This window comes from Pan paniscus, chromosome 3 (assembly GCF_029289425.2).
Source record: "Pan paniscus chromosome 3, NHGRI_mPanPan1-v2.0_pri, whole genome shotgun sequence".
In the NCBI taxonomy this organism is placed as follows: Eukaryota; Metazoa; Chordata; class Mammalia; order Primates; family Hominidae; genus Pan; species Pan paniscus.
This window is the reverse complement of record NC_073252.2, coordinates 967,090-984,289: the sequence shown is the minus strand read 5'-3', so window position 1 is coordinate 984,289 and position 17,200 is coordinate 967,090. Positions and strand designations below refer to the sequence as shown.

General features: G+C 58.1%; 3 protein-coding genes across 17 annotated transcripts in view; 2 read left to right on the top strand and 1 right to left on the bottom strand.

Moving 5' to 3' along the window:
* Window positions 1–1,541: 1,541 nt before the first annotated feature.
* Window positions 1,542–3,612, top strand: ATP5ME (ATP synthase membrane subunit e). 2 transcript variants are annotated; one of them, XM_055111098.2, is made up of 4 exons: window positions 1,542–1,836; window positions 2,082–2,136; window positions 2,647–2,745; window positions 3,529–3,612. In XM_055111098.2, exons 1-4 carry the CDS (start codon window positions 1,801–1,803, stop codon window positions 3,546–3,548), a joined length of 210 nt encoding a protein of 69 aa, XP_054967073.1. In that variant the 5' UTR covers window positions 1,542–1,800; the 3' UTR covers window positions 3,549–3,612. The 2 variants fall into 2 exon arrangements, with proteins under 2 accessions (XP_054967073.1, XP_063459682.1); XM_063603612.1 differs by lacking the exon at window positions 2,082–2,136 and having other exon boundaries at window positions 1,635–1,836.
* Window positions 3,613–5,227: 1,615 nt separating this feature from the next.
* Window positions 5,228–17,200, bottom strand: part of PDE6B (phosphodiesterase 6B) — a 112,539-nt gene continuing 100,566 nt past the window's right edge. For 6 of the 7 annotated variants that reach the window (XM_055111092.3, XM_055111094.3, XM_055111089.2 and 3 more), the window contains 9 exons: window positions 14,915–15,022; window positions 14,538–14,647; window positions 13,959–14,046; window positions 12,925–13,376; window positions 12,202–12,265; window positions 11,817–11,891; window positions 10,532–10,615; window positions 9,143–9,293; window positions 5,228–5,969 (listed from right to left, as the gene is read on the bottom strand). In XM_055111092.3, coding sequence (XP_054967067.1) covers window positions 5,908–5,969; window positions 9,143–9,293; window positions 10,532–10,615; window positions 11,817–11,891; window positions 12,202–12,265; window positions 12,925–13,376; window positions 13,959–14,046; window positions 14,538–14,647; window positions 14,915–15,022 — 1,194 coding nt within the window. In that variant the 3' untranslated portion in view covers window positions 5,228–5,907. The remainder of the gene's footprint in view (window positions 5,970–9,142; window positions 9,294–10,531; window positions 10,616–11,816; window positions 11,892–12,201; window positions 12,266–12,924; window positions 13,377–13,958; window positions 14,047–14,537; window positions 14,648–14,914; window positions 15,023–17,200) is intronic. The other variant, XM_055111093.2, reaches the window with a different exon arrangement.
* On the top strand, window positions 12,936–17,191 carry LOC134730227 (uncharacterized). 8 transcript variants are annotated; one of them, XM_063603605.1, is made up of 4 exons: window positions 12,936–13,060; window positions 13,837–13,944; window positions 14,552–14,617; window positions 14,875–17,191. In XM_063603605.1, the coding sequence occupies exon 4, from the start codon at window positions 15,838–15,840 to the stop codon at window positions 17,053–17,055; it is 1,218 nt and encodes a 405-aa protein (XP_063459675.1). In that variant the 5' UTR covers window positions 12,936–13,060; window positions 13,837–13,944; window positions 14,552–14,617; window positions 14,875–15,837; the 3' UTR covers window positions 17,056–17,191. The 8 variants fall into 8 exon arrangements, with proteins under 8 accessions (XP_063459675.1, XP_063459679.1, XP_063459677.1 ...); XM_063603609.1 differs by lacking the exon at window positions 12,936–13,060 and adding an exon at window positions 13,333–13,689 and having other exon boundaries at window positions 15,008–17,191; XM_063603607.1 differs by lacking the exon at window positions 12,936–13,060 and adding an exon at window positions 13,333–13,689 and having other exon boundaries at window positions 14,907–17,191.

Genomic DNA, 17,200 nt, shown 5'->3' with positions numbered 1-17,200 from the left:
AGGCAGGAGTCTTCAGGGACTGCCAGCCAACCTCACAGAAGCTGGAGAAAAGATCAGGTGGCCCTACAGCAAGTACCTAACCTTTTTGGCGCCTGGGACAGGTTTCACGGAGGACAATTTTTCCGTGTTGGGGGGAAGGTTTCGGGATGAAACTATTCCACCTCAGTTCATCAGGCATTAGATTCTCACCAGAGCGCAATCCAGATCCAAGTGCGCAGCTCACACTAGGGTTCACGCTCCTATGGGAATCTGATGCCCAGGCTGATCTGAAAGTGGGTGGAGCTCGGGCGATCATGCTCCCTCAATGCTCCCTCACCTCGTCCTGTGCTGCCCGGTTCCTAACGGGCCACAAGCTGGTACTGGTCCGCACCTGGGGGTTGGGGACCCCTGCCCTATAGGACTGGCCTTGGTATACCCAGCTCAGGAAACAGAGCCCAGTGACTTCCTAGTTTCTCAGCCAGAGAGGCCCAGGCCCTGGACCCCAGAGCAAGCCAGGAGAGGGGGCAGAGGCGACTTAGGCCCGGACAGGCAGCCCAGGCCGCCAGGATCACGGGTCCTCCCCATGCTTGCTTCAAGAGTCCTGGAGTTTGTGATGCTGCACCTTAGCGAGGCCCGAGCCATAGTTCTCCAGTTGCTTCTGCCTGTAGCAGTGCAGGGCCAGGAGGGGACACAGGAGGCCTTGCGTCACTACTGCATGGGGCCAAAGGGGGCCCGAGGGTGGCCCAGCACGGGCAGCATGGCTGCCGCCAGGAAGACCCAGAACGTGGGCGGGGGGGCCAGGCTCCTGCCTAGACTCCAAGCCTGGCGTCCATGGGGCTGGCGGGTCAGCACTTCGGGCACAGCGGGGAGGCTGCATAGGCACCGCAGGCCCCATCTCTGGGCAGCTGTGGGAGACACACAGCTACCGGGAGGTGGACAGAGGCCAGCAAAGACTAGTGTGGGGCTCAGTGGTCCCCAGGCCTGGGCCGGGGCGGGCCCTTGGAGCCGTGGAGTCCTGAGGGCTGGAGTCGGGGTACCCAGGGAGCAGCCTCTGTTGGGGGCTGGTCTTCCCAAGAAGATCCCAGCCCCTCCTCGGGACAGAAGTGATGGGGCATCCTGGGGTAAGAAAGCTCCAGCTCCGGGATGAAGGGCGCCCGGTGCTCCCAGGCAGAGCAGCCGCAGGAAGAGGGGCCTGGAAGCCATGCTCCCGCGGGCCGCGGAATCCAACGCGGCCCGGCCGGCGACAGACACTACTGCCTTGTAGGAGAAGGACCTGACCGGGGAGCCACCTGCACTCGGCTCACACTCCGCCCCCAGGTCCCTGCCCAGGCCACCCTCGGGTGGGCGCGGTCCGCGGGGCTGGGCCCGCCCGAGCCGCCCTGACCTCAGGCCTCGGACGCTCCGCGCAAGAAGACAGAGTGCGCCCCGGCCCGCAGTCTGGGGTGTGGACACACGGCCAGGACGCGGACGGCGGGGCCCCGGCAGCGGCGCGGGGAAACAGCGGACCCCCAGCCCTGCGGGGAAAGGAAACCCCCCCGCCCACTCGGCGCAGACCCCGCCTCACGCAGCAACTGCGCAGGCGCAGCCGATGATCCTCCGCGCACTCCCCAGCCTTTGTGCGCGTGCGCCTCACGTGACGTCACCGCCGCGCGGGGGCGCGCAGTCACCCTTCAGTCGCCAGGGGGCGCGGCCCCCCGCTCTCTCGCCGCTGACGGCGCATGCGTCCGCCCAGCTCCGCCTTTGCCTCCAAGGTTTTGCGGACTTGTGCGGCATCCTGCTCGGTCTGCAGGTTGTGCTTCCGGTGCGGAGGTCAGGGACAAGATGGTGCCACCGGTGCAGGTCTCTCCGCTCATCAAGGTGATACAGGTTTTGCAGCCGCCGCCCAGTGCTCTGGGCCCCCCCGTGTCCCGCCCCGCAGCTCCGACCCCGCGGGCTGCGACCCCCGGCCCCCGCCCCCATGATCCTCGCCCCGTGACCCTCGCCCGGCGACTGGACCCCCACCCCTCCTGCGACCTCTGCCCAGCGACCCCGCCCCCTCTCCTCCCGCGACCCCCGTCCCGCGAGCCCCGTTTCGCGCCGCCTCTGACCAACCTCTCTCGCAGCTCGGCCGCTACTCCGCCCTGTTCCTCGGTGTGGCCTACGGAGCCACGCGCTACAGTGAGTGACTGCGGGCGGGGCCGGGGCGGGGTCTGCTCGGCTTTCCTGTGGAGCTCCTGTGCTATTTGGAGAACTCCAGCTCTGGAAGGGGGCCTGGGACGCATGCGAGGCTGCAGGACCGTGTCCTCCACCGAGCGTGACCCCGATAGTGGAATCAGCTCACCCAAAGCTCAGGCTTCTGAGGCCCGGGCGGGGGACTCGAAAACGGCTGCTTCTTGGTGAAAACGGGTGCTAAGTGGCTGTTCGAGTGCTGAGGTCTTGACGGGAGGCAGTCCCTGTTCGCAGAGGACGAGTGAGCCAGTGCGTGAGCGGGTGGGCAGCAGGGGCCCTGTAGCCTCTGGGTTGGACTCGTCAGGGTGAAGGTCAGGCGTTGACTCGCATTAACATAAAGAGCGGGAACAGCAGGTGCGTCTGGTTTACAGCGTCGCTGAAGATACCTTGACTTGTGGACTCAGTTCCTTTTGTACAGCATTTCCAGTGAATTTTATTCTCCTGCATTCCGCCAAACAGATTACCTAAAACCTCGGGCAGAAGAGGAGAGGAGGATAGCAGCAGAGGAGAAGAAGAAGCAGGATGAACTGAAACGGATTGCCAGAGAATTGGCAGAAGGTACGAGTGACACTGGCTCTTATAGATTGTCCCTCCCAGGTTTGTGCAGGGATAAGGAAAATGGAGGAGGACATTTAAGCAGAGCTAAGTAGATGCGGATTGTTTAAAAATGGGGAAGCTGGCCAGGCGTGGTGGCTCATGCCTGTATCCCAGCACTTTGGGAGGCCAAGGCGGGCAGATCACCTGAGGTCAGGAGTTCAAGACCAGCCTGACCAACATGGTGCAACCCTGTCTCTACAAAAATTAGCCGGGCATGGCCTGGTGCGGTGGCTCATGCCTGTAATCCTAGCACTTTGGGAGGCTGAGACAGGCAGATTGCCTGAGCTCTGGAGTTCGAGACCAGCCTGGGCAAGATGGTGAAACCCCATTTCTACTAAAATACAAAAAATCAGCCGGGCATGGTGGCAGACACCTGTAATCCCAGCTACTCAGAAAGCTGAGGCATGAGAATTGCTTGAACCCGGGAGGCGGAGGTTGCAGTGAGCTGAGATCACGCCACTGCACTCCAGCCTGAGCAGCAAAGTGAAATTCTGTCTAAAAAAAATTAGCCAGGCATGATGGCGGGTGCATGTAATCCCAGCTACTCAGAAGGCTGAGGTGGGAGAATCGCTTTAACCTGGGATGCAGAGGTTGCAGTGAGCTGAGATTGCGCCATTGGGTGACAGAGCGAGACTCCGTCTCAAAACAAAAAAATAAAAAAAAAATAACTGGGAAGCTGAAGTGGTTTTTTTAGGTTGCCTGAGTGTGGTAACATGTGCTTTTCTTCTAACCTTCCGGCCCAAGATGACAGCATATTAAAGTGAGTGACCCTGCGACCCACTCTTTGGACCAGCAGCGGATGAATAAAGCTTCCTGTGTTGTGTGATACTCCGGCTCCTCATTTGCTGTCGCTGGTTGTGGAATTCCTAGGTTGAAGTTCTGTCCACCTCCCAGTTCACATGAGGTGGAAGACAGGGAGGGGGTTTCAAAAGAATCCACATCACCATTCACAGACCCAGAATGCATCATGTAAACACAGTGGGAAGGACAGATGCACGCTGCCTGTTTTGTCTGGGGCATCCAGGTGGGGAGCCCCAAAGGCCGTCTGTAATGGAGTCAGTCAGCTGGGGGCCTCATGAGTACTGGGGTTGTCTTGATTCTGAGTTCTAGGCTGCTGCTCTCAGCAGCCCAGGCCCCTGGATGGGGAGGGGTGGGCACTGACTGACGCCCTTACAGTTGGGAAGCTGGGTTCTCCTCCACAATAACCCCTCGCCCCAACCTGCCATTTCACAAATCCTCCCTTTGATCCCAGGAAGTGACCAGGTCAGACTTGGGACTAAAAGTCTGGTGATGTGACCTCCTGAGCACAGGGCCTGAGTGCTGTTTGAGTTGTGCAGGGAGGTGGTCTTGTGGTGCCTGAGCGACTTCCCTCCCCAGCAGGCTTCCTGGGCTTCTCGCCCCTCCTGACTGTGAGCTTGCCAACAACCCAAACCCTTGGCCTGGTGGTTTGCAATGGACAGATTGAATTTGCTACTTCCCAGTTATGTGCCTTGAGCAAATCTAGGCTTGGAGCCCCAGTTTGTAAAATGAGTTTGTTTGCAAATATAAGGCCAAAGGGAGAAGCAGCCTACAAGCTTTTCAGGACATTTGGTTAAGGTGAGCTTTGAGTGAGCAAGATACTTTCACATCCTGTCCTGGCATCCAGAGGGGCTGTTTGCAGGATCCCTCAGAACCTCTTAAGAGCCCCTCATCCCAGACCCAGGCTCTGGATACCAGGGGTCTCTGACCAGTGAGATGAAAAGGCTGGGCATGGTGGTTCACACCTGTAATCCCAGCACTTTGGGAGGCCAAGGTGGGCGGATCACTTGAGGTCAGGAGTTCAAGACCAGCCTGGCCAACATGGCGAAACCTTGTCTTTACTAAAAATACAAAAATTAGCTGGTTGTGGTGATGGGTAATCCCAGCTACTCAGGAGGCTGAGGCCGGAGAATTGCTTGAACCCAGAAGGTGGAGCCAAGATCACACCACTACACTCCAGGCTGGGTGACAGAGTGAGACTGTCTCAAGCAAAAAACCCAGCACCCCCTTCCTGCAGCCCCATGGCTGTGCTGGGCATGTCTGCTGCTCTCCCACGCCCACCCCAGTGAGCCCATCTAGTTAAGCGTCATCTAGTGTTGGGAGCAAATGCTTTGGAGCTCACATCATGAGTTGAACATCCTGAATTTAACATAATACCCATTTCAACTGGGAAGTCCGTTTCTTTGCCTCTGTCCTTCACTCCAGGCTCACCAATATTTAATCATGGGGGTGCACGGGCTTCGGCATCCAGCCCCGCACTGCCCTCCTGGGGCCATCAGAGCCACTCTACATGGTGTTTATTACAGATCATTTCCGCTCAGACCACTGAAGTTGGATGGCCGCTTTACTCGTGGCCTTGACCTTTCTGGCAGAATTTTCTGATGGGTCAAATGTAGTGTGGCTTCTGCTATCATTTTACCACAGATAATGGGCAAGTAGTTTTCTGTTTATTTTATTCTGAATTCCTGAGCATGTGTGTTTTCCTAAACCGGATGAGAAACGGCCTGTGTCCATCTGTCTACACATATGTACATGTGTGGCTGCAAATGTTCTCAGTGATTTCAGAGTTCATGGACCCTTTTCAAAGGTCTCCCAGTGGTAACTATCCAAAAATGGATGAGTAATGTAGGCTACAGTTTATTCACAGTTGGCTTCAGTTTATAAAAACAGGCTGGGCGTGGTGGCTCATGCCTGTAATCCCAGCACTTCAGGAAGCTGAGGCGGGGTGATCACCTGAGGTCAGGAGTTCGAGACCAGCCTGCCCAATATGGTGAAACCCCATCTGTACTGAAAATACAAAAATTAGCCATGTGTGGTGGTGGGCGCCTGTAGTCCCAGCTACTCAGGAGGCTGAGGCACGAGAATCGCTTGAACCTGGGAGGTGGAGGTTGCAGTGAGCTGAGATCGTGCCACGGCACTCCAGCCTGGGTGACAGAGCAAGACTCCATCTCAAAAAAAAAAAAAAAAAAAAAATTAAAATATCCAGAATGATCTTCAGTCATTTTCTTGGGCTTCCTAACCTCTTGTAGCAAATAGCCACAGGCAGAACCCAAATCCTAGTGGGTGAAGATTGAGGGAGCCATAGGGTCCCCATGGGACCAGTGCTCACAGGATACAGCAGGTTGAAGACTTGGGTGCTGGGCCGCCATTGCAAATTTCTGTGCCTACTGCAAGAGAAGACAGAAGATGGTGAGTGGAACCACCTGTGCACACCAGCCCTATTCCTTCCCTCCTGCCTGGTGTGACCTCTACCAACCCCTGCAGGAGGAAGGACAGCACCTGGGTCTGTGACCAGCCCAAGCCGATTAGCTGGGCTGAGCCTTTCTTAGTGCTTTAGCCTCTGTTGACACTGTGCCCTGATTATGCTCATCCTGGCCTTCCATAGTCCTGAAGTCGCCTTGTTTATGTAGCATAGGATAGCGGGAATAGCATGGGGTAGGGGGATAGCATGGGATAGGGAAATAGCATGGGATAGGGAAATAGCATGGGGTAGGGGAATAGCATGGGGTAGGGGAATAGCATGGCATAGGGGAATAGCATGGGATAGTGGGAATAGCATGGGGTACGGGAATAGCATGGGGTGGTGGGAATAAATAGCATGGCATAGTGGGAATAGCATGGGACAGCTGGAATAGCATGGGGTAGTGGGAATAGCACAGCATAGTGGGAATAGCATGGGGGTAGTGAGAGCAAAATGGGATAGGGGAATAGCATGGGGTAGGGAAATAGCATGGGATAGTGGGAATAGCATGGGGTAAGGGAATAGCATGGGGTGGTGGGAATAAATAGCACGGCATAGTGGAAATAGCATGTGATAGTGGGAATAGCATGGGATAGGGGAATCACAAGGGATGGGGAATCGCATGGGGTAGTAGGAATAGCATGGAGTAGGGGAATAGCATTGGGTAGTGAGGATAAATAGCATGGCATAGTGGGAATAGCATGGAGTAGCTGGAATAATATGGGGTAGTGGGAACAGCATGGGGTAGTGGGAATAGCATGGGGTAGTGGGAGCAGCATGGGGTAGTGGGACTAGCATGGGGTAGCGGGAGCAGCATGGGGTAGCGGGAGCAGCATGGGGTAGCGGGAATAGCATGGGGTAGCGGGAATAGCATGGGGTAGTGGGACTAGCATGGCGTAGTGGGACTAGCATGGGGTAGGGGAATAGCATGGGGGAGCGGGAATAGCATGGGGTAGCGGGAATAGCATGGGGTAGTGGGACTAGCATGGGGTAGGGAAATAGTGTGGGGTAGTGGGAATAGCATGGGGTAGTGGGACTAGCATTGGGTAGTGGGAGCAGCATGGGGTAGTGGCAGCAGCATGGAGTAGTGGGAATAGCATGGGGTAGTGGGAATAGCATGGGGTAGGGGAATAGCATGGGGTAGTGGGAGCAGCATGGGGGAGTGGGAATAGCATGGGGTAGCGGGAATAGCATGGGGTAGTGGGACTAGCATGGGGTAGTGGGACTAGCATGGGGTAGTGGGAATAGCATGGGGTAGTGGGACTAGCATGGGGTAGGGAAATAGTGTGGGGTAGGGGAATAGCATGGGGTAGTGGGACTAGCATTGGGTAGTGGGAGCAGCATGGGGTAGTGGCAGCAGCATGGAGTAGTGGGAATAGCATGGGGTAGTGGGAATAGCATGGGGTAGGGGAATAGCATGGGGTAGTGGGACTAGCATGGGGGAGTGGGAGCAGCATGGGGGAGTGGGAATAGCATGGGGTAGCGGGAATAGCATGGGGTAGTGGGACTAGCATGGGGTAGGGGAATAGCATGGGGTAGTGGGAATAGCATGGGGTAGTGGGACTAGCATGGGGTAGGGAAATAGTGTGGGGTAGGGGAATAGCATGGGGTAGTGGGACTAGCATTGGGTAGTGGGAGCAGCATGGGGTAGTGGCAGCAGCATGGAGTAGTGGGAATAGCATGGGGTAGTGGGAATAGCATGGGGTAGGGGAATAGCATGGGGTAGTGGGACTAGCATGGGGTAGTGGGAGCAGCATGGGGTAGTGGCAGCAGCATGGAGTAGTGGGAATAGCATGGGGTAGTGGGAATAGCATGGGGTCGTGGGAATAAATAGCATGGCATAGCGGGAATAGCATGGGGTAGTGGGAATAGCATGGGGTAGTGGGACTAGCATGGGATAGGGGAATAGCATGGGGTAGTGGGACTAGCATGGGGTAGTGGGACTAGCATGGGATAGGGGAATAGCATGGGGTAGTGGGACTAGCATGGGATAGGGGAATAGCATGGGGTAGTGGGACTAGCATGGGGTAGTGGGACTAGCATGGGGTAGGGGAATAGCATGGGGTAGCGGGAATAGCATGGGGTAGTGGGACTAGCATGGGGTAGGGTAATAGCGTGGGGTAGCGGGAATAGCATGGGGTAGTGGTACTAGCATGGGGTAGGGGAATAGCATGGGGTAGTGGGAGCAGCATGGGGTAGGGGAATAGCATGGGGTAGCGGGAATAGCATGGGGTAGTGGGAGCAGCATGGGGTAGTGGCAGCAGCATGGGGTAGTGGGAATAGCATGGGGTAGGGGAATAGCATGGGGTCGTGGGAATAAATAGCATGGCATAGCGGGAATAGCATGGGGTAGGGGAATAGCATGGGGTAGCGGGAATAGCATGGGGTAGTGGTACTAGCATGGGGTAGGGGAATAGCATGGGGTAGTGGGAGCAGCATGGGGTAGCGGGAATAGCATGGGGTAGTGGGACTAGCATGGGGTAGGGGAATAGCGTGGGGTAGTGGGAGCAGCATGGGGTAGTGGGACTAGCATGGGGTAGGGGAATAGCATGGGTTAGTGGGAGCAGCATGGGGTAGTGGGAGCAGCATTGGGTAGCAGGAATAGCATGGGGTAGGGGAATAGCATGGGGTAGTGGGAATAAATAGCACGGCATAGCGGGAACAGCATGGGGTAGCGGGAATAGCATGGGATACTGGGAGCAGCGGGAATAGCAAGCCAAACCTCAGAGCTAAGGTAGCCAAGCGCGGGCCAATGGCAAGACCACGATGCCTTTGGGATTTGAACTTGGGGGTGTGCTGACTTGTTACAACTAAGTCCTTTATAAAGGACATAAAATATGGTTACTTCTTTCTTGATAAATGGGGTTCACTGGCTAGGAAGAGAGGAAATTTTTCAGTCCGGGTTTGCTACCGAGGTGGAGTCAGCTGCCACTCTCCCCCGCCGTGGCCTGTCTCCCTGCACTATGGCCCTGTCCACCTCGAGGCTGCTTGAAAGTGGCTCTGCTTTTCTCCATTTTAACTCTGCTCTGTGCCCTGTCTTTTCATTTTGCCTTGGGAGAGTCACCGAGTCCCTGCCCCACAGGCCACACAGAGCCAGACCTTTCTTGGCTGCCACCCTCTCCTCCTCCTTCTTCTCCTCCAGAGCCTTCACTTTGGCCTCATACTCATCAGCCAGCGCCTTCCACTCTTTCCTATTGTTCTGCAGTCGGTCGAACATGGGCAGGATCTCTTCATGGAAACGAGAGAACTCCTGAGGGGAGTCGAGAAGTCACCACCAGTCCTGTCCTGCCTGCTCTCTCCAGAGTAAGATAGCCCTTCCCCAGCTCATCCCCCTCGTAGGGGAACTGCCTGGCAGGAGGAGGGAGCGCCATGGAGGGGGCACCTTCCCAGCAGAGCCCTGTGAAGGGAGAAACCTCGGGGGCTGTGTTGGTGACATTGAAGCCGGGACCTTTAGGGTGTGCATGCTTAGGGTGCAGTGTTGCAGGGAGAGGAACCCAAGAATGAGCAGAACAGCTCAGGGGGTGGGGGCAGGGTGCCAGGCAGAGGGGTGGTGGGCGCAGGCGGACAGCAGGCAGGCCCTGCAGTGCCTTCTCCCGTCCCTCCCCCACACACACGGCACACATCATGCAAGCACAGCACACGCGTGCACTCGCGCACATCACACATGGAGTGTGGCGGGGTGGGGAAGGCAGTGGGGGGCACCTGCAGTGGGGCCGTGACCTGTGGCCACTTCAGGCCCAAATATCCGCCCTTGTCCCACCTTCTCCCCAGCACTGACGACCCGGGGTGGGTAGGACGGGGCGGGGAGTGGGCACAGCCCACTCCGGGACAACTTCATGTGGAACCCGTGGCATCCTCCTTGGGGCGTGGATTCCATCACCAGGGAGCGCGGCCGGAGGCAGCTGGCTCTTATGGGCATCATACAGGGCCCCACGGTCAGACCCCTGCCCCAGCGAGTCTCCCCCTCAGTGTCCGCCTTGCGTCCTCAGAGACTCAGCTGGCATCGGACTGTGGCAGATTGGCAGGGATGTGGCTCCTTCTGCTGTTCCAAACGCCGCTGTGGGCGGGTGCACCAGCAGACAGGCCGACCCAGCCCCGCCTCGAGGGTTCACAAACATGGAACAAATGAACCCACAGAGCTGCAGCCAAGGCCCCCAAAACAGTGTGCTGGCCACGGCGGAGGGCACTGAGGGGGAACTTCTGGGGTAGGCCTGGAGGCTAGCAGAGGACATTCTGGGCTGGGAAAGGGCTCAGAGCTTCCAGGGGCACAGCAGGGTGAGGATGGGCTGGGGCACCTGTGGGGGTCCGGAAACTGATGTTCCTCCCCATTTGCCCCACTCGAGAGTGGCACGAAGCTGACACTGGCATCCCTCCTCCAGTGAGGACACCGCCGGGCCCGTGTGAGTCCACGCGACTCCAGCCCGCGCCCCCTTGCCTGCTCCCAGCCACCCTGCCCCAGTCAGCTCGGAACACCCGTGAACCACTCGCCTTGTACACGAATGTGCACACGAAGTCGATGAAGCCCACTTGCAGCTTGGGGAGCTCGGCCGCCTTGTTCCGGTCCATCATAGGCTGGTGGGAGGAACAGAGGGCAGGAGAACAGTGACCAGGGAGGCAGCTCCTGGGGCCCCGCCCAGCCCCCCAACCCCCTCACTCAGATGTGCTCATGGAGACACAGCCTGGGACGAGCCTGCCTGACAGAAACTGGCTCTCGGGAGGGGAAGCTGACACCCTCCCCCTTGGCCAGCTGCTCCACAGCTCCTAGGAACTGTGGGCAGCTTCTTCCCACAGCTGCTGTTGGCTCCAGCCCGTGGTCCCCTAAGGGCAGCCCCCTCTTGGCTCTGGGGACCCTTACTGCAGCTGGGGAGAGGCAGGGAGGGGGATGAGCTGTACACAGTGCTGAGCCGGGCTGGGCTGCACTGCCCAGACACTCGTCTGACCAGGACCTCGCTGTGCACTCGCCTGGGGCAGACACAGACATGCTCTGGAGCTGTTTCTAGTGACAGACCCCGAGTGCCCTGGGCTGTCTGTCCCCTCACAGCGTCCTGGTGGAGGGTGAACCATGCAGGACTCTAGAGGCCGGGCCCAGGGGATGGACCTGCTGCCTGTCCTTCCCCTGTGGGGCTTTGCTGACCAACCAATGCCCCCTTTCCTGCTGAGGCTGCACCTGGCTTAAGCCCTCTCCACTGCAGGCTCCAGAGAGCCCCTCGCTGCCCACCAGAGCGGGTGTGTGAGAAACCACAGCTCCCACCTGGTCCACGTGGGGCTGGGGCAGCCCTGCCTCTCCTGTTCCTGGCACCTATCCTGACTCTCCCATTTGCTGGCACCTCTCCTGCTGCCAGGTGGTATCCAGACCCCGCTGCTGACCTGAGGACCCTGGCATTGTCCATCATAACACGGTGTGGGCCCGGGACGCCCCCCGTGCGTTCTCTGCCCCAGCACCCTCCCCAGGGCTTTCTTGGTGCATGGCTTGCGGCCCTGCTGGGGTTCACCTGCAGAGCTGCCTGGACCCAGAGGCTCTTGGTGATGAGCCGGTGGCCCTGGTTCCTCCAGTGCCAACGACGTCACCTCTGCATAAGCATCACCCAAGCCACAGCTGTACCCAGGTCCAAGCGACCCACACGCATGTCACATGACCCCACAAAGTGAGATAAAGACCCCAGGACCTCAGAACCCCCTGCCTGACACCAAGCCAGGACCTGAGGCTCCTGAGGACCAAGAGGGGTCTCTAACACCCGTTTCAGGAGTGGAAGGTTCCAGAAGCAGCACTCACAATGGGCTGCTGATCCAAGACTGTCCTTTCCAAGTCACCTTGCTCCCAGAACTCAGCAGCCACGAGAAGTGCGACCTGGAGGCACAGGAAGGCAGCTGTCTGTGGAGCTCTGAGCCCACGCGGAAGGGCCTGGGCCCGCCCCGTGAGGCTCCGAGCCTCGGTCTTCTCCGCCCCAGACCCCCGGGGTCCCCACCACACAGGGCTCCGGTTGAGCCATGTAGACACACTGCAGTACCCCCACCCTTGCCGCCCTGGCCTGGCCCCGAGGTGGCCCTCAGAGCTCCTTGCAAACAATGGTCCATTGCCATCCGAGGCTCCCGCCCGCCCGGCAGTCCCATGTGCTGAGAGGCACTGACTCTGGGTCTGGAGGGCTCTCTGTTCTAACCTTGCTCTGGACTTCCCAGGGCTTGGTGATGGCAGACAGGTCGCAGGCTGTCATCATCATGGCCCTGCAGACACAAACCGGGCACGAGTGCTGATGGGCGTCTCCTGAGGGCAGGTGGTTTATATGTGTTTTCTTTTTTGAGATGGAGTCTTGCTCTGTTGCCCAGGCTGGAGTGCAATGGCGCAATCTCAGCTCACTGCAACCTCCGCCTCCCGATTCTTGTGCCTCAGCCTCCCGAGTAGCTGGGATTACAGGCACCCGCCACCACGCCCGGCTAATTTTTGTATTTTCGGTAGAGACGGGGTTTCACCATGTTGGCCAGGCTGATCTCGAACTCCTGACCTCAGGTGATCCACTCCCCTCGGCCTCCCAAGTGCTGGGTTTATGTGTATTTTCTCACTGGGTCCCTGGGACCAGCCTGGGGAGGGGCTGGTTGTGAATCACCATTTTACAGGTGAAAAAGTGGAAGGTCAAAATGAAGTAAGTTACTGCCAAGGGCTACAGACCAATGCAGAGCCTGTGTGCTCCCCAGCTCTGCACCATCTCCCTGAGGGCTGGGGGGAAATAAGGACGGCGCATTTGTTTCACAGGCCTCGACAAGCTGCCGCGACGGGCTCTTCCTGCTCCAGAGCGTCTGGGGAGGGCTGCAGGGTTAACCAGTTGGTGAGTGGGCCCGGTCCCTGCGGGGGAAGGACCCCTCGTGCCCCCTCCGCCCGCGCTCACATGACGATCTCCTTCCGGGTCGTCTCCAGGGACAGGTACTCCACCCAGCTCTTCTTGTCCTCATAGTTCTTGGATTCATCCACGATCTTCTGAAACATCGCTCTCTTCCTGAACCCAGGGAACAAGGGAGGTGCAGGTGGGAGCAAGTGTGGAGACCCCGCCCCAAGCGCCCGTCTGCAGGGAGGCGCGGAGCCCGAGCGAGGCCCCATCCGGGGTGTGCGGGGCCGGCGGGCAGGGACGGAATCCGGGGCTGCGTCCCCCGGGCTGTGCCGCCGCTGCGCCCCCGTGTCTGCCGGGGGTCCCAGGCTACCCGCCCGCCCCGCGAGGCGCCCCCTCCCGGAAGGCGCGCACTTGAAGTACAGGGCCAGGTCCGTGGCGATGATGGCGATGTCCATCAGGTGGATCACGTGCTCGTGCTGCCGCCGGTTCAGGTTCTGGTAGATGTTCAGGGTCTGCGGAGGTTATGCCCAGCGCGTCAGGCGCCCTGCGGCCACCTCTCAGGGTGCCCGGGGACCCCGCCCCTTCCGCCTCGGCTGCCTGTGCCTCTCACGCCCCCGCCCTCGGGCCCTCGGTGGGCGGGACCCCTAATCCGCCTGCTGCTCAGGGCCCTCCTCAGGGTGCCCAGCTCTCCACCAGCGGCTCCATCGTCGGCTTGGGACGCAGATGGCCTCAGAGGTCACCATCGGGAAGCGCAGGGAGGGGGCCGCTGAGTGTCCAGGTCCTTGGGGGCCGCTCAGGGCTCGGCTGCCCTTCATTCCCCCGCTGGTGGGTCCCGGGCCGCTTCCCCTTCGGCTTCCACCCCACCCCATGAGGGGCCCTTTCCAGTTGTCTTCCCCACAAGCGTTTTCCCAGGGCCTCCGATGCACCTGCCCTCAGCCTCGGCCCTCCGCCTTCTCTGCCGCCCTCCCCCAGTGCTCACCCACCCAGTGCTCACCCGCTGCATCAGAACCCTGCTCCGCAGGATACGGCCCTGCCGTCCTGCGGACGCTGCGTCCCCAGCGCCCACAGCAGAAACCGAGGGTGAGTATACCAACCTCCTCCGAGAGCAGGAACTTCCCAAACTCCAGGTGGTGCCGCTCCAAAATCGAGGAGCCGTGGAGCTTAGCCAAGGGGTTCTGGGACCTGTTACACAGGTGGTGGGGGTGAGGCCCGTGGGACCTGCCCTTGGCCCACCCTGCGCTCTGCAGCCCCTCCAGATGGGCCCCACTTTCTTTCCTTTTTTTGAGACAGGGTCTGCCTCTGTCACCCACTCTGGAGTGCAGTGGTGCAATCATGGCTCAATACAGCCTTGACCTCCTGGGCTCAAGTGATCCTCCCACCTCAGCCTCCTAAGTAGCTGGGACCACAGGTGTGCGCCACCATACACAGCTGTTTTTTTTTTTTTTTTTTTTTTTTTTAAGTTTTTGTAGAGGAGAGATCTTGCCATGTTGCCCAGGCTGGTCTCGAACTCCTGGGCTCAAGCAATCCCCTTGCCTTGGCCTCCCACAGTGCTGGAGTACGGGCCCTGGCCGTGGACTCCACTTTCTACATAGCCTGCTATGCGAAGCCTAATTCACGCCAAGGGCGTGGAGTTGATTTAGGGCTAATTCACATGCCCGCCCTGAGGTGCCTACTTCATCTGGTACAGGTTGTTGGTGCCACGGTGGTCGATGTCATGGCACAGGCCGGCTGTCACCATGGCGAAGGCCTCCAGGTCTGTGTAGTAGCTCTTCAGTTTGCCGGTCTGTAGAGACAAGGCCACCTTGCTCACCGGTCCTGGCTCCAGCAGGGTGGGGAGTGGTGAGGGGTTGGGATGACCGAGGCGTCGGGTTGGAGGTTGGACCCCCGACCACCGCAGGGCTGGGGTGCGTGGTGCACGGTGTCAGAGGGCGTTGCCCTCCTCCATCCTTCTGCCCTGGGAGGACCCCCATCTCATCCCTCGGGGTGCTTGAGTGCTGCCCTTGGTACCAGGAGGGCCTGCACAACCCTGGTGATTCTGGCAGCCACGTACCATGAGCAGCGTGAACATCGTCTGGGCCACGTTGAAGCCGTGGCGCCAGTTGTGGTAGGTGATTCTCCGGTACCCTTTGCTGATGGAGAACAGGAACCGCACCAGGACCTGGGGGAGCCGAGAGGACACAGGGCTCCGGCGGCAAGCGTGTAAGTCCCGCCAGAGCGGCACCTGTGGCTGACTTCACGGTGGAAGCCCTGCTCCGTGCCATCATCCCCACACCGTCTCCTGGACTTCCCGATCTTCCCCATCCCTGCGTTTCCCACTGGCCTCTGCTGGCCTTCCTGGGTAGGGGGCTGCCACATTGGCACCTTTGGGGTGGAGCCAGGCAGGGCAGGAGCTGAGAACAGCCCCAGCCTTCAGGGGCCGCCCAGCCTCCATCCGACTGCCTGGCCTCAAGCTGGGAGGAGGACCCCTGGGGATGCAGCATATTTTAAGATGTTGGTTTTAGGCATGGACATTTGAATGAGCAGAATGTGTGGGCTGCAGGCTGGGGTGGGAGAGCCGATGTCCGCAGGGCAAGAGAATGCTGGTCTCTCTTGCCCTGCGGACATCGCCAGGAGGCTCTTCCTGCGGCCATTGTGATTTTTAGGGTCAGAAAATTATTTGGAAATATTTTTTATTCTGCAAATATTTTCTATACATTTTTTCTTGAGTGTTTTCCCTTAGTATTTAGTAAAACTTCTTTTGAAAATGCTGGCCTGCTGCACCTGTTCTCAGAGGGGCATGAGAAAAGAGGATTCTCTTCCTTGGGCTGTGGGAAGCCCCTTGAGATGTTGGAAGCAGGGCAGGGCAGGAGAACCCAGGGAGGGCACAGAGCTGTGGACGAGGGCTGGGAAAGCCATCCCGCCTCCCCAGGGGGTCTCCGAGGAGTGCTGCTGTGGCCAAACCAGGGGGGCCACTTTGTGCTTTCTGTTTAGGTGATGGGATGCTTCTATCTCCTCAGCAGCCCACACCAAATCCCCTGTTATTGCCAGATGATGTGCCTAATGATCAAATTGCTTGGAACTCCTAATAATAAAACTTTAAATCTATCCATTCACCATCCATCTGCTGTCCACCCATCCATTCACCCATTCATTGACCCATCTATTAATTCATTAATTGACCCACCTACTCATCTATCACTCATCCACCCACTTCTCCATCCATCCACCTATCCATTCACTTATCCAACCATCCAATTACCATTGGCCCACTCACCCATCCATCCATTTATCCAACCATCCAACTACCATTGGCCCACCCACCCATCCATTTATCCAACTATCCAACTACCATTGGCCCGCCCACCCACCCATCCATCAATTTATCCAACCATCCAACTACCATTGGCCCACCCACCCATCCATCCATTTATCCAACCATCCAACTACCATTGGCCCACCCACCCTTCCATCCATTTATCCAACCATCCAACTACCATTGGCCCACCCACCCTTCCATCCATTTATCCAACCATCCAACTACCATTGGCCCACCCACCCATCCATTTATCCAACTATCCAACTACCATTGGCCCGCCCACCCACCCATCCATCAATTTATCCAACCATCCAACTACCATTGGCCCACCCACCCATCCATCCATTTATCCAACCATCCAACTACCATTGGCCCACCCACCCTTCCATCCATTTATCCAACTATCCAACTACCATTGGCCCGCCCACCCACCCATCCATCAATTTATCCAACCATCCAACTACCATTGGCCCACCCACCCATCCATCCATTTATCCAACCATCCAACTACCATTGGCCCACCCACCCATCCATCCATTTATCCAACCATCCAACTACCATTGGCCCACCCACCCTTCCATCCATTTATCCAACCATCCAACTACCATTGGCCCACCCACCCTTCCATCCATTTATCCAACCATCCAACTACCATTGGCCCACCCACCCATCCATCCATTTATCCAACTATCCAACTACCATTGGCATCTACCCATCCATTCATTTATTCTTCCTTTGTTTCTTTCTGCTTGCCTGTTTGCCTTCCTTCCTTCCTAACCTCCCTCCTTCCTCCCTGCTTTTCACCCACCCAGCCATCCATCAATCCAGCCATCCACCCAGCCATCCAATTATTTGTTTTATGCTTACTTCCCGTGTGCATTTTACCTGTTCTGTGATGAACATGTCGGCCCTCTAAACTTCCTGTGGGATCCGGAACCCCCAATCCCATCCCCCTCACCTTCTGGGGCACCTGAGGCCCTGATCACATCCCCACCCCCATGTCCTGGGCGGCCTCAGGGACCTGACTATGCGCCCTGCAGT